Source organism: Elgaria multicarinata, chromosome 8 (assembly GCF_023053635.1).
Source record: "Elgaria multicarinata webbii isolate HBS135686 ecotype San Diego chromosome 8, rElgMul1.1.pri, whole genome shotgun sequence".
Lineage (NCBI taxonomy): Eukaryota > Metazoa > Chordata > Lepidosauria > Squamata > Anguidae > Elgaria > Elgaria multicarinata.
This window is the reverse complement of record NC_086178.1, coordinates 5427867-5444399: the sequence shown is the minus strand read 5'-3', so window position 1 is coordinate 5444399 and position 16533 is coordinate 5427867. Positions and strand designations below refer to the sequence as shown.

Genomic DNA, 16533 nt, shown 5'->3' with positions numbered 1-16533 from the left:
TCCTTGGTCACCGTAGACGGAAACAGACTGTTGGGAATTGCCTTTAATGGGGAGATCATTTTTGAAATGTCTTAAGAACATAAGAAGAGCCCTGATGCTGGATCAGACCAAGGGTCCATCTAGTCCAGTGCTCTGTTCACACAGGGGCCAACCAGCTGTCAGCCAGGGATGAACGAGCAGGACATGGTGCAACAGCACCCTTCCACCCATGTTCCCCAGCAACTGGTGCACACAGGCTTACTGCCTCGAATACTGGAGATAGCTCACAACCATCAGGGCTAGCAGCCATGGATAGCCTTCTCTTCCTCCAGGAATTTATCCAACCCCCTTTTGAAGCCATCCAGATTGGTGGCCGTCGCTACACCTTGTAGCAGTGAGTTCCATAATTTAACTACGCGCTGTAAGTGCTTTGCATCTTCCCCACGCAAAGCACTTACAACAACGTTAATTTCATCCACCCTCTATTATTTATTCATTTTCATTTATTTATTATATTTTTGAACTGCCCATCTGCCGAAATCTCTCTGGGCAGTGCACAATTTAAAACCATAAAATACAAGTATAAATTTAAAACATTAGAAGTTTAAAAGGCAATGAAAAAACAGCTATGTTAAAGACCAGGGAAAGCCTGTGTAAAAAGGGATGTCTTCAGGAGACGTTTAAAAGATATTATGTTTCCCGCCTCCCGAAAAGCACGAGGGAGGGTCCTCCGGAGGGTGGGGGCCGCCACAGAGAAGGCCCAGAGAAATTATTAACATCATCATCATTTCTGCCGGAGGAGATTCGCCAACTTGACAGTTTTTTAGAATTTAAAAAAGCAATAAAGACTGATCTATTCCGGCAGGACTATCCTGTGAAATTTTAGAATGTTTTCAGGATGTTTTCAGGATGTTTTAATCATGTATGGTATGTTTTAATCCGTTTATATCATGTCTTTATACTGTTTGTTTTATACTTTGAATTGTTTTAGTTTTTGTTTTAGTTTTTGTGAACCACCCAGGGAGCTTCGGCTATTGGGCAGTATAAAAATGCAATAGATAATATTAATAATAATAATTTCTATGCTGAAGATCTCTGGGCGGTTTACAAAAGATCAAAACATTAAACATTTAAAAATCGATATGCAAACTTTAAAACCACGAAAACAGAAAAACAGACAACGCACAAAGACAGCATCCATCTAAAAACAATTTTGGAATCTCAGCCAGACCTAAAGATAGATCTGGGGTCCAAACCCTGTGAGAAAGGTCCCTTAGTCCCATTTTGCAGATGGCGAACTAAGCACAGAAACCAAGTGGTTCATGTGCAATCACCCAATAAAGTCCTGGTGACTAATGTGAGCATTATATCCGAGGTTGCTGTCCGATGTGCACTTATTCAGAAGCAAGTCCCATCGATCAAAGATGCAGAGGATCTGGCTGTACACCCCCAAATCCGACAGCAACATTGGCAACAGCCAGACATGAAGCTAGCTGTTCGTATTTGGGAAGCTATTGGGAAGTGCTGGTGAGTGATTCAGTCTTGCTTATTTCTGAGTAGACATTCAGGGGATTGTCCTACTTACTTCTGAGTAAATAGGAGGAGGGCTTTCTCCACTGTGGCACCCCAGCTGTGGAATGAGCTCCCCAGAGAGGTCCGCCTGGCGCCTACACTGTACTCCTTTCGTCGCCAGCTGAAGACCTTTTTATTCTCAGTATTTTAACACTTAATTTTAACTTAAATTTAAATTTTACTGTTCTAACTCTGTATTTTAATCTTATATCAATTTTTGCTGCGTGGTTTTATCCTGGTTGTGCTTTTTATACTGTATTTTGCATTTGTGTTTTTAAACTGTTGGTTGTTTTATTATGGTTTTAATTTCTGTGAACCGCCCAGAGAGCTTCAGCTATTGGGCGGTATAAAAATGTAATAAATAAATAAATAAATGCCCGCTTTGCCTTTGGCCCGGACTACAGATGGAATTCAGCCCCTGAGACCTTTCCCAGATTGAAATTTAGCACATGGACTGAAAAAAAAAAAGGTCCCCATGCTGACTTTATAAAAATCTGTGGTGTTACCACACTTGGAATACTATGTACGGTTCTGGTCACTGCACCTCAAAAAGGATACTGAAGGTGCAGAAAAGGGCAACCAAAATGATCATGGGGTTAAATAATTTCTCCTGGGAAGGAAGGGTGCAATGCTTGGGCATGTTTAGCTTAGAAGAAATGCAAGTAAGGAGGAATACGATAGAAATGCATTAAAATTATGCACGGTGCAGATAAAGTCGATAAAAGGACGTTTTTCTCTCACATAATACTAGAATCTGGTGTCATCCAGTGAAGCAGATTGATGGGAAATTCAGGACAGATAAACGGAAGGGTCCAAACCCTGTGAGTTTGTGAAGGGTCCAAACCCTTCACAAAGCACATACATCAAATGGTGGAATTCGCTACCGCAAGATGTGGAATTTGTTACCAACCTGGATAGCTTTAAAAACAGGATTAGACCCATTCTTTGAGGACAAGGCTACCAATGGCTACTATACATGATAGCTATGATTTAACTTCCAGTATCAGAGACAGTATGCCTTTGACCTGCAGTTGCTGGGGGACGCAACCGTAGGAGTGCTATTCTGCTTGTGTCCTGCTTGTGTCCTTCCTATCAGGGCATCTGGTTGCCCACTGGGCTAACAGAATGCTGGACTAGGCACGCCTTTGGTCTTACCCAGCACGACTTTATGTCCTCTTTCTCCCTCTAGGATAGTTAATGTATACATCAATGTGCACACATGGATTTTCCTATCTATCAATTTATTGGAAATATATAATGAAAATTAAGGTTTTGAAAAAGCTGAATTCTCTGTCCATGATTATATTCTCTGGGTTTTCTGCACTTGCCTAGCATCATAAAATACACACAGAGCCCGGTCTACATTTCCAGCGGATAGGCCATGGTGGATCTGGACGGCTACGCTCAAGTGAGTCATAAACTGATAGTACTTTTCAAGTACCTAAAGGGTTGTCATACAAAAGAGGGTCACAACCTGTTCTCTATCATTGTGTCCTACAGCCTTGGACACAATATAATGGGCTGAAGTTACAGAAAGGTAGTTTGAACAAGGGATCGGACTCGATGACTTTATAGGCCCCTTCCAACTCTACTATTCTATGATCTCAGTTGAACATCAGGAAAAAAACTCCCCAAAATCAGAGCAGCCAGACAATAGAGCCAACTGCCATGGGAGGTATTGCTGGAGGTGTTGAAGCAAAGACTGGACAGCCATCAGTCAAGGATAGTTTCAACTGGATTCTTGCACTGAGCAGAGGGTTGGACTCGATGACCTTAATGGCCCTTTCCAGCTCTATCTATAAACTCATGATAGGCAACCTTGGCAAACCTCACTCTCTTGCAACCACAGTTTCCTGTCTGTAAGATTAGGATGAATAGCACACTACATACTGCTGTCATAAAAGCAAACAAGATCAAAGTTGGAGTGCTGAGTACACGTAAAAGCGCTACATGCATGTGCCGTGGGTCTGTGCGCACAAACCTGCCGTTCCATTTTACGAGAATTGGCTGAAATGACCTTCTTCAAGACCGTTAGCACATTACAGAATCGTTACAGACGCATGTACCTTTGGGAATTATAACTATTAATGCTCATCTTATGCGCACCATGCTATGGCTATAGGGCAACAGAATTACTTTTTAACTAAGATGTGCCCAGAAGATTATACTTACAGTTCCAGGTCTTGTGAAGTCTATGCTATGAACTACACTCTGCCTCATCTGGTTACTAAACAAACGAACACAGACACTCTGCAGATCTTCTGGGGTGATCTAGGACAGAGAAATAAATCAAGTCAGCGGGGAATTAGAACTTTTTCCTTTGAACTCAACCAATTATTTCCACAAAGAGGGACCAAAAACAACAGAATCCCAATTGGTATAATAACAAGACAATACAGCACTTTTCTGGGGCTATCTCATGATGGCTAGCTACTTTTTCTTCTTTATCAACAGCAAGAAAATATTCTCAGTGGCTTATTATGCAATCTGGCCACAGTAGTATTCAGCTAAATTAGGCTGGGGTCTTGTTTTTTTACAAGTTGGTGGGCTAAAAAAAGCCATCCACAGTAAAATCATGAACTGCTTAAATGTACAGGTTTTAACAACATAGGATTGCCTGCAAACTTAGAATCATAGAATCATAGAATAGCAGAGTTGGAAGGGGCCTACAAGGCCATCGAGTCCAACCCCCTGCTCAATGCAGGAATCCACCCTAAAGCATCCCTGATAGATGGTTGTCCAGCTGCCTCTTGAATGACTCGTGTGGGAGAGCCCACAACCTCCCTAGGTAACTGGTTCCATTGTCATACTGCTCTAACAGTCAGGAAATTTTTCCTGATGTCCAGCTGTAATCTGGCTTCCTTTAACTTGAGTTCGTTATTCCGTGTCCTGAACTCTGGGAGGATCGAGAAGAGATCCTGGCCCTCCTCTGTGTGACAACCTTTTAAGTATTTGAAGAGTGCTATCATGTCTCCCCTCAATCCTCTCTTCTCCAGGCTAAACAGGCCCAGTTCTTTCAGTCTCTCTTCATAGGGCTTTGTTTCCAGACCCCTGATCATCCTGGTTGCCCTCCTCTGAACACGCTCCAGCTTGTCTGCATCCTTCTTGAATTGTGGAGCCCAGAACTGGACGCAATACTCTAGATGAGGCCTAACCAGGGCCGAATAGAGAGGAACCAGTACCTCACGTGATTTGGAAGCTATACTTCTATTAATGCAGCTTACGTCCCCCTGAAATCACTGGGACAGGTTAGTCATGACTTGAGACTCAGTGAAACCAAATTAATGTAAGTGCAACAAAATCTGGATCCAATCCATAATCACTCAGGATTCCAATACATTTTTTTATTTAGGGGACTCAACTGAACATTTGAGTCTCTCTTTACAGTCATTCAACAGATGATCATATCTGAGGATAAGGAAGAAATTTCTCCCTGCTTTGATTGGCTTAGTAACCCTAGAAGTTTGGATCAGGGTAGAGGGGCAGCCTGTCTTCATGGATACTGGCTTAAGTGCTTGAGCTATCTGGTGCAGTGAGCTGTATTTTTGTTAGCTGACGCCCTCTGTCAATGGCAGTCTTGTGATCCCAATTCTATGGTTTCATCTGAGAGGACTGGTACGCGAGGCGTCTTTGCCCGAGGGGGCGAGAAAGACGGGACTGTGTTTTCTGATCCTTTCTGGCACTAGGATTCTATCATGCTATAAAGTCCAAGCTCATGAAAAGCAGTTCGATGTGAGCGTGTTTAATTGCCAAATTCCTCTGAACTCAAGAGAAATGCCAACACTCAACTGAACAGTGCCACCGCCTGGCAACATGTAGAAAAAACACAAATGGATCTACAGAAAGTGGGTTTCTAGAGCAACAAAGAGCCACATTGAGGGAGGCACTGCAAGTACTGGGGACGCACCAATCATTACTCCGCCAGTGAAGGCTAGTGGCCGCGATGTCAGTGGGGCAGGGAATCCGCTCCGGGTTTCAGTCAGAATTCTAAAGGAGCTCTCCAAGGGCCTTCTGCAACTTAGGCCTAATATACACCAAGCAGGATATTGCACTACGGAAGTGGTACATAAAAGGCAGGAGCCACACCAAGCAGGATATAGCAGTACGAAAGCGGTGCATGGTATGTGCCAATGGGCCCCAACAGCTGTCAGTGCACTTCAATACCACTATAAAGGAGTATTTATTTATTATTGCATTTATATCCCGCCTTTTTCCTCTGAGGAACCCAAGGCGGCGTACATAATCCTCCTCCTCTCCATTTCATCCTCACAACAACAACCCTGTGAGGTGGGTTGGGCTGAGAGTCTGTGACTGGCCCAAAGTCCCCCAGTAGGTTTCCATCGGTGAGTGAGGACTAGGACCCAGATCTCCCTATTCCTAGTCTGACACTTTAACCACTACACCACACTGGCTCCTGCCTTTTATATACCTCTTTCATAGTGCAATATTCTGCTTGGTGTAGATTAGGCCTGAAATAGCTCCTTTAGAGCTCTGACTGAAACCCAGGGTGGATTCACCGCCCCACTGACACCGCAGCCACCAGCCTCCACTGTATCCTGCATGTAAATTCCTGGAGGTATCATATCCTCACCTGGGGCCTTCTTATTAGCAAGGCTTCTAACTACCTCTTCTAAAACCGAGGGCCATGAAGGTAAATTCTTAACATAAAAAAACAGCTTTGGAGCCAATTTAGATCAGGAATACAGCATGCAAAGGAGGGCTGAGACACACCCACACCTGCCATTGCCAGTTCACTAATCAAACGTTGAATACTACGCCATCTGTTTTAAAAGGTGTAGGGGGGGAGAGATTACTGAATCCTGTGTAGTTTGGCTCTTAGGATGGACCTAGGCATTAGCTCAGCAAAAGCATGTAGAGATATCATCAATGCAGAATGCTGGAAGGAAAGAGGGCCAGGATCTCTTCTCAATCCTCCCAGAGTGCAGGACATGGAATAACGGGCTCAAGTTAAAGGAAGCCAGATTCCAGCTGGACATCAGGAAAATCTTCCTGACTGTTAGAGCAGCACAACAATGGAATCAGTTACCTAGGGAGGCTGTGGGCTCTCCCACACTAGAGACCTTCAAGAGGCAGCTGGACAACCATCTGTCAGGGATGCTTTAGGGTGGATTCCTGCATTGAGCAGGGGGTTGGACTCGATGGCCTTGTAGGCCCCTTCCAACTCTGCTATTCTATGTTTCTATGATTCTATAAGATACTTAACCACTCCAACATCAGTCAGTTCTCTGCAAAAATTCATAGAATCATAGAATAGCAGAGTTGGAAGGGGCCTACAAGGCCATCGAGTCCAACCCCCTGCTCAATGCAGGAATCCACCCTAAAGCATCCCTGACAGATGGTTGTCCAGCTGCCTCTTGAAGGCCTCTAGTGTGGGAAAGCCCACAACCTCCCTAGGTCACTGATCTCTTCCAGCAGGCCTATCCAGTAGAATTTTAGGATACTTTTAATATGCTTTTAGGATTCTTTTAGGATGCTTTTAATAGTGCATGCTATGTTTTTAATCAACATTTTATGTATTTTATGCTTGTTGTTCCCCACGTCGATTCAATCGGAGAAGCGGGTAAGAAATATATTATTATTATTATTATTATTATTATTATTATTATTATTATTATTATTATTATATAATGTATTCCAAATGCCAAGTCTGGATGCTCCCAAATTCTGCAGTACCATTTTGCCATTAACCGTGGCCTCGAGGGAATCCACAAGCTCAGCCGTGACCCCAATGAGGTTATGATAGTCCGCTTGGATTTTGTTGAACCGCTTGAGGTAGGTCATGGTTTTGCGTTCAGACTCCACCAGCTGCTGATGAAGCTGCTGCAACATTTCTGTGGAAGGAAGGAAAGAAAGAAAGAGAAGTTTACCAGTTGCTTTGATGTAACTAGGATAATACATTTCTTTGGTCTCCATTGCATTCCGACTACTAATATTCTGATTTTTCTGCAATGCATGTTAGAAACGTTTTTTTAATTTCTTAAGAAAGGGCTTTGCTGTTGGCATCCATTTTAGCTGATGATCGAATGTGGCGACAAAAGAACGTGAGAGGGGCACTTACTCAATTTTGCAGGACTCAGTATAATTGTCAGGCGGTACCATGACCACTATAGTCGATACAAGCCAGGAGAGAGAAAACGTACTCTGTTACCTTTGGACTATATCACCACCCTGACACCGAAACAAAACACAGGGAGAGGACAGAGAGTCTCTGCCTGTAAAACAGAACTTGACAACTTAATGGTGTTGCTAGAACATTCTGTCTCAAAATCCAGCGAATGCTGCTCAGAACTGTTAAGATGGCACACATAAACAGAACTGGGTATTTACTGGGGAACATTCAAACAAAAAACTTCACAGGAATCACCTTTTCCCACAGAGTGTTAAAACAGAACCAGCGCTTCCATTTCCCGGACGGCTTCATTTTATGGAGCGATCCATTCAAACTCCTCCTAAATATGATAGAAGCCATGTATATGTCCAGGAATCACCATCCCAACACTGGGCAGTAACGTGACTTTGCCCCTCTTGACGGACCCATTTACAGACACTGAATAGTTCTATCCTTCACCATGGGGCAACCAAGAGAATTCTGCCTAGTACCTATTCTGCTTCGCTGACTTTTCAGGACCTTTTTGTTCTCCCAGGCCCTTTAAAAAAAGTAAGCTGATGTACCGTATTTCTTCGATTGTAAGACGCCATCGATTGTAAGACGCACACTAATTTCAGTACCACCAACAGGAAAAAAAACCCCTAAGACCCGCGATTCTAAGACGCACCCCATTTGTAGAGATGTTTATATGGGGGGAAAAGTGCTTCTTAGAATCGAAGAAATAGTATGTTTCATTTTTAGCGATATTTTAACCCGCATTTTTTTTTATCCATCCTTTTAAAATGATCTTACAATAGTGTTGCTGTTTTAGAATTCTTTTTTTAATGTGTATTTTATTGTTGGCTTTATTCCCAGGTGGGGAAGGGGAACACAGGTGTTCTGGGACAGGGTTTCAGGCAAGAGGCAGCCTGGGAGACGGGGGCAGCTAAGGGTGGCCAAATTGGAGGAGCACAGGCTACATGCAGGGGAATGAGCCCTAAAACTTCAAATCAACTGAGAAGAGAAACTGAAAAACGTTTTTTGCACTCCCACCTCTGCGGTTTTCGTTTCATCGGTTTCAGCAGACAAGAAAAATTAAGGAAGTTTCCAAGGACGTTGCTGTCAATCCCCCCCACCCTCTGTTGAACAGCATTTCGTTTTGACTTTGTCCAGACAACAAAATGAGCTGTGCAACCACAGCCATCAGATGCCTACCAGGTATTTTGTCCTAGAGTGCTGAGCGACGTCATTTCATAGAATCATAGAATAGCAGAGCTGGAAGGGGCCTACAAGGACATGGAGTCCAACCCCCTGCTCAATGCAGGAATCCACCCTAAATCATCCCTGACGGATGGTTGTCCAGCTGCCTCCTGAAGGCCTCCAGTGTGGGAGAGCCCACAACCTCACCAGGCAACTGGTTCCATTGTCGTACCGCTCTAACAGTACTGCTCTAACAGTCCACGCTGCCCAAGCTGTGGCAAAGCTCAGGAAAACCAGGTGTCTTTTGTATTTCAGTCTTTTTAAAACGATTGACAAAAACTAAACGGTGCTTTTAAAATAATAAACAGTGAGGGGCATTTTCCTCAGAGGAAGTCATGTCCCCAGTGGTTATTAGAAGGAGACAGTTGCATGTGCATGGCGGAACATGCAACAGTATTTAGAAGCACCTTTAAAATACATTGGAAAGCTGGGCCACAGGGGCAGCTGCATATAATTACACGCAAGAACGTACGAATTTCCATGTTGAATTGGACCAAGAGTACATCATCTAGACCAGCATCCCTTTCTCAACAGCGGCCAACCAGATACCTGAAGGTAGCCCAGAAGCAGGGCACAAAGGTGATGCCCTGCTGCTGTCATCGGTGCTCAGTTATGTTACCTTTGTACCAGGAGGTTCCATTTTGCTGTGATGCCTTATAGCTGCTGATAGAACTACCCTACAAACATCTGTCTAATCTTTCGTTTTTTAAAAAAAAGCCATCTAAGCTACTGACCATCACCACTTCTTGAGAGAGTGGATTTCCACCGGAAGTTGTCCCTCTGATCTGGCTGGCCACTGCCGGAGCCAGAGTTCTGGACTAAAAGGAGTTTTTAGTCTGAACCTGAGAGGCAATTCATATACGCTTATTCTCACTATGCTCTATTTTCATAGAATCATAGAATAACAGAGTTGGAAGGGGCCTGCAAGGCCATCGAGTCCAACCCTCTGCTCATTGCAGGAATCCACCCTAAAGCATCCCTGACAGAGGGTTGTCCAGCTGCCTCTTGAAGGCCTCTAGGGTGGGAGAGGCCACAACCTCCCTAGGTCACTGGTTCCATTGTCGTACTGCTCGAACAGTCAGGAAGTTTTTCCTGATGTCCAGCTGGAATCTGGCTTCCTGTAACTTGAGCCCGTTATTCCGTGTCCTGCACTCTGGGAGGATCGAGAAGAGATCCTGGCCCTCCTCTGTGTGACAACCTTTCAAGTATTTGAAGAGTGCTATCATGTCTCCCCTCCATCTTCTCTTCTCCAGGCTAAACAGGCCCAGTTCTTTCAGTCTCTCTTCATAGGGCTTTGTTTCCAGCCCTTTTAGAGGTGTGAGCTTTGCACAGGAGTATTGTTCCGGGATGTGACTGTGAGGCAATCATCAATGCATCCCGTGGGGAGAAGCAAAGGAGCAAACTACCCTGTGCTGATGGGGGGGATGCATGCAAAACGAACCGGTTACAGATGAGTCAAGAGCAGCACGGCAAGACAGAAAGATCTCAATGTCGCCTTCCATAAACAGGTGTGAGTTATTCACTCCTGACATGCTGAGGCCCTTGGACACGATGGACCACAAGGCTCAAGAGCATCTATTGCAGTCACTGCACTTAATTAACCTCCAAAATCCGCCGATTCCTCACCAGCTAGACGGTGTTTCATTCAAGGTGCCTTTGAAAAGTGATCTGGCTGGAAATTGTGTTCACTTTTACACTTTCCCCATAGAGTTTTTCATCTGGCTGCCAGACTGCAGTGCTGCAGAAACAAGCAAAGCCCCAGGTATCGCATACTTTCCAGGTTTTAACTGAAAACGTTGGGAAAGAAGCCTTTGCAGACTGCTGCAGCTTCTGCTTTTCTTGGTATCTTACGACAAATATATGGACAGCAGCATTCACAAGAACAGCATCATCTTAAAAACACAATTCAGCTGGCTCCGATTAATGACCCAGCGGAGATCATGCTGGTTGAGGCGGCGGGAATTGCAAAAGTAGAGGGTGGGGTGGTACTTACAGTGGGAAACCAGTAGGAGGGGTGTGTGAACATGCGATCACAGAAGCTGAGTCAGACCCTTGGTCCATCAGGCCCAGTACTGCTAAAACTGACTGGCAGCAGGTCTTCAAGGTTTCAGGCAGGAATTATCCCAGTCACAGAATCATAGAATAGCAGAGTTGGAAGGGGGCCTACAAGGCCATCGAGTCCAACCCCCTGCTCAATGCAGGAATCCACCCTAAAGCATCCCCGACAGATGATTGTCCAGCTGCCTCTTGAAGGCCTCTAGTGTGGGAAAGCCCACAACCTCCCTAGGTCACTGATTCCATTGTCGTACTGCTCTAACAGTCAGGAAGTTTTTCCTGATGTCCAGCTGGAATCTAGCTTCCTTTAACTTGAGCCTGTTATTCCATGTCCTGCACTCTGGGAGGATCATAGAATCATAGAATAGCAGAGTTGGAAGGGGTCTACAACGCCATCGAGTCCAACCCCCTGCTCAATGCAGGAATCCACCCTAAAGCATCCCTGACAGATGGTTGTCCAGCTGCCTCTTGGAGGCCTCTAGTGTGGGAGAGCCCACAACCTCCCTAGGCAATTGATTCCATTGTCGTACTGCTCTAACAGTCAGGAAGTTTTTCCTGATGTCCAGCTGGAATCTGGCTTCCTTTAACTTGAGCCTGTTATTCCACGTCCTGCACTCTGGGAGGCTCATAGAATCATAGAATAGCAGAGTTGGAAGGGACCTACGAGGCCATCGAGTCCAACCCTACAAGGCCATCGAGTCCAGCCATCGAGAAGAGATCCTGGCCGTCCTAGCTGAAGATACCAAGGCCTCAGCCTGGGACCTTCTGCGTGCAAAGCAGGTGCTCTACCATGGAGCTCCAGCTCTTTCTTAACCCTTCAGAGGCGCCTGCTGATTTCCCCCTGCAAGTGGCCTGCAGGTGGCTGAATCTGGAACCTAGCTGGAGAAGGGATGGAGGTGCCATTTCCAGGAGAGAATCAGCGAGCAAGACCTCCCCAGTCAGTATCCCCAGTACACCAGCGCTGCATTCCATCCCATCTCAGCGAAAACACCAGTGGACCAGAAAAACTGAGAGACTTTCCAGGGACATTTCTGTCAATTTTCCCTCCATCAAAAAAGCTTTTCATTTTGTTCTGACAAGACAAACCGTGCAACTGCAGCCATGGCATACCCCGGATTTTGCTTGGCACACCTAAGCAAAGCAATTTTTTTTCCCCTGGGCTTCTCAAACCTTGGCAACGATTAGGAGAACTTACTGTCCGTCGCCCGCCAATAGATTTAGAGTATTTACAGAGGAGAATTAGTGGACAAGAAAATGTTTTGGCATGCCTTTTCACTGTCCAACTCCCCCCTGCAAATATCCTTTCACACACCCCGTCTCTACATTAGCTTCACAGGGAAAACACGGAGTTTGAAACGCCTTGGTTTCGTCTTCACATGCAGCTTCTCTCCTAAATACACCTTTGAGCCACATGCAGATGTCATTGAGGAGGCAGGATGATCAATCGTGGGAGAGAACTCCAAGGTACATTTGCCCCCATGTAGGCTTTACTCCAGTGTTCAATTCTAAGCCTCATGTATGAAAAATGTCCAGCACCTAAGATAAATACCCATGTAACCTCCTTGATTAAGTCCTCTTTGTGGCTTCAGGAAGCAAAACCCAAATATATTACAGACATTCTGAAGCCATAAGAGAATATATGTGTCATCTCCAGTAGGGCTGTGCAAAATGTGGGCTTTGGATTTGGAAATTCGAAGCACGACAGCCGTTTCTTGACGGATCCGCCATTTTAATGCCCAGTCCTAGGCTTCTGTAAAGAAGCAGCAGCCTACAACTTCCAGCAGGCACTGCCTGGGAGGGCTGGACCTACTGGAGCCCAGGGATAGTGGGCACTCGTGTCTTCACCGCCACCGCGGTCACCCACTCACAAGCACAATTGCCCACTCACTGCCACAATCAGCTGCCTGCCACCACAATCGCCTACTCCCTGACACGATCCAGGATACTCCAGTCCCTGGAGAGGTCCGCGTGTATTCGGCAAGCACCACGCAGCCACCTGCTTCAGCGGCTGTGGAACCCACGAGGACCCTTCCAGGGACTGGAGTATCCTGGATCGCGGCAGTGAGCTGGCCATCTCGCTTGTGAGTGGGTGATCACGGTGGCGGCAGCGAAGACACGAGTGCCCACTGTCGCTGGGCTCTCGTAGGTTCAACCCTCCCAGGCAGTGCTTGCTGGGAATTGTAGGCTGCTGCTGCTTTACAGAGGCCTTTTTGTAGTTTATTCGTTCAGTCGCTTCCGACTCTTCGTGACTTCGTGGACCAGCCCACGCCAGAACTTTCTGTCGGCCGTCGCCACCCCCAGCTCCCCCAAGGTCAAGTCTGTCACCTCCAGAATATCATCCCTCCACCTTGCCCTTGGTCGGCCCCTCTTCCTTTTGCCTTCCACTTTCCCTAGCATCAGCCTCTTCTCCAGGGTATCCTGTCTTCTCATGATGTGGCCAAAGTACTTCAGTTTTGCCTTTAATACCATTCCCTCAAGTGAGCAGTCTGGCTTTATTTCCTGGATTATGGACTGGTTTGATCTTCTTGCAGTCCAAGGCACTCTCAGAATTTTCCTCCAACACCACAGTTCAAAAGCATCTATCTTCCTTCGCTCAGCTTTCCTTATGGTCCGACTCTCGCAGCCATAGGTTACTACGGGGAATACCATTGCTTTAACTATGCGGACCTTTGTTGTCAGTGTGGTGTCTCTGCTCTGAACTATTTTATCGAGATTTGTCATTGCTCTCCTCCCAAGAAGTAAACGTCTTCTGATTTCCTGGCTGCCGTCAGCGTCTGCAGTAATCTTTGCGCCCAGAAATACAAAGTCTGTCACTGCCTCCATGTTTTCTCCCTCTATTTGCCAGTTATCAATCAAGCTGGTTGCCATAATCTTGGTTTTTTTGAGGTTTAACTGCAACCCAGCTTTTGCACTTTCTTCTTTCACCTTTGTCATAAGGCTCCTCAGCTCCTCCTCGCTTTCAGCCATCAAAGTGGTGTCTAGGTCTGGGCATTAAAATGACAGATCTGTCATGAAATGGCGGATCCATCATGAAACGGCCGTGGTGCTTCGAATTTTCAAATCCAAAGCCCGCGGTTCACACAGCCCTGATCTCCAAAACCTCTGCTTATTTACCTTGGCTGCACTGTGTGTTCTCCTTCTGTCGTTGAGAGAATGCAGGCTAAGGAAAACGGGCATTACAGTGACAACGGATTGATGCCTCTGAAGAAAACCTACTGAATCTCATTAGTATTCACCAGTCCTATAGAGCTTTCCACAGACAAGCAAACCCCATGAAGATACAGATGAAGAACCAAGACGGAACCAAAGTGTAACGTGTTCAAGAATCTGCAATAAGGTTTTTCTCCCTCTCTCATATAATATTGGAACTCAGTGGGGTTATCCACGAAGTTAAATGGTGGGGATTTCAGGACAAATAATAATAAAAAAGAGGACTTCTTCATATGGAGTGTAGTTGAACTATGGAATTTGCTACCAGATGATACAGGGATGGTCACCAACCTGGGTAGCTTTAAATGGGTATTAGACAAAAGCATGGAGGATAAAGCTATTAATGGCTACTAGTCATGATGGCTGAATGCCACTTCCAGGATCAGGGGAGACTTGCTTCCCAATACCAGCTGCTGGGGAACACGGGCGAGAGAATACTATTGCCCTCATGTTCTGCTTGTGGGCTTCTCACGGGCACCAGGTTGGGAACAGAACGCTGGACTAGCTAAGCCTTTGGTTTGATCCAGCCCCACTCCTCTTCTGCTTTTATGCGCTTTGACAACCCCTTCAAGCACTTTCTGCTTCGAGGACTGAAGTGAAAGATGCTGCACCAGTCCCTACGTCAAATTCAAATTATCTCCAGCTTCTTCCAGAGTCTCTCCACCAGTGAATTTCTCTCACAGTCCTTCTCGGGAGTTTGGCGGGGCTTGCTTCTACATAACTTTTATGGGGCAGAAGAGGAAGGGGTTGAGATGTCCACATGAGGGACACTGCCTGGAAGTCAGTATTCGCTTAACCAACTAAGGACATCGGAAGATTTCAGCCCATCTAGCCTAATAATAATAATAATAATAATAATAATAACAACAATAATAAAATTTTATTTCTTACCCGCCTCTCCGTTTGGATCGAGGCAGGGAATGAATAAAACACATAAAATACTGATTAAAAATATAGTATGCATTGTTAAAACATTCTAAAAGCATCCTAAAATTCCACTGGATAGGCCTGCCGGAAGAGATCAGTCTTTATAACTTTCTTAAATGCTAAAAGACTGTTAAGATGACGAGTCTCCTCCGGCAGGCCATCCCACAGTCATAAGATGCACCCTCCAGCCCATGTTCCCCAGCAACTGGCGCTTATAGGCATACTGCCTCTGATACTGGAGATAATAATAATAATAATTAATAATATATTTATTTGTTACCCACCTCTCCCTCTGGATCGAGGCGGGGTACAACACAAATAAAAACACCATAAAATACATACAACTAATTCAAACATTTAAAACCAGTGCATCATTAAAAGCAGCACACCATTAAAAAAGGCATCTTCAAATTCAGCTGGATGGGCCTGCCGGAAGAGATCAGTCTTCATGGCTTTCTTAAATTCCGGAAGACCGTTAAGTTGACAAATCTCTCCCGGCAGGCCATTCCACAAACTGGGAGCAGCAGAAGGGAATAGAAACCAAATGCACAGTTACAAGATGGGGGACACTTGGCTCAGCAATACTACAAACGAGAAGGATCTTGGAATTGTTGTAGATCGCAAGCTGAATATGAGCCAACAGTGCGATATGGCTGCAAGAAAGGCAAATGCTATTTTGGGCTGCATTAATAGAAGTATAGCTTCCAAATCACGTGAGCTACTGGTTCCTCTCTATTCGGCCCTGGTGAGGCCTCATCTAGAGTATTGCGTCCAGTTCTGGGCTCCACAATTCAAGAAGGACGCAGACAAGCTGGAGCGTGTTCAGAAGAGGGCAACCAGGATGATCAGAGGTCTAGAAACAAAGCCCTATGAAGAGTGACTGAAAGAACTGGGCATGTTTAGCCTGGAGAAGAGAAGATTGAGGGGAGACATGATAGCACTCTTCAAATACTTAAAAGGTTGTCACACAGAGGAGGGCCAGGATCTCTTCTCGATCCTCCCAGAGTGCAGGACACGGAATAACGGGCTCAAGTTAAAGGAAGCCAGATTCCGGCTGGACATCAGGAAAAACTTCCTGACTGTTAGAGCAGTGCGACAATGGAATCAGCTACCTAGGGAGGTTGTGGGCTCTCCCACACTAGAGGCCTTCAAGAGGCAGCTGGACAAGCATCTGTCAGGGATGCTTTAGGGTGGATTCCTGCATTGAGCAGGGGGTTGGACTCGATGGCCTTGTAGGCCCCTTCCAACTCTGCTATTCTATGATATGATTCTATGAAGAAAAGGTCCTCTGGGTAATGGCTGTCAGCCTTGTTTTTGTTGGCTGGAGTAAGTTCTTCCCAGAGGACCTGAGTGTGTGGGGCGGATTGTATGGAAGAAGGCGATCCCGCAGGTAGCCTGGACCCAAACCATGTAGGGCTTTA

General features: G+C 45.5%; 1 protein-coding gene across 1 annotated transcript in view; it reads right to left on the bottom strand.

The window, feature by feature from the left end:
• Positions 1-16533, bottom strand: part of ARMC9 (armadillo repeat containing 9) — a 125083-nt gene that overhangs the window by 93651 nt on the left and 14899 nt on the right. Inside the window, exons 7-9 of the mRNA XM_063131770.1 lie at positions 14090-14114; positions 7246-7403; positions 3724-3822 (exon numbers count right to left, since the gene is read on the bottom strand). Of these exons, the coding sequence (XP_062987840.1) occupies positions 3724-3822; positions 7246-7403; positions 14090-14114 (282 nt within the window). The remainder of the gene's footprint in view (positions 1-3723; positions 3823-7245; positions 7404-14089; positions 14115-16533) is intronic.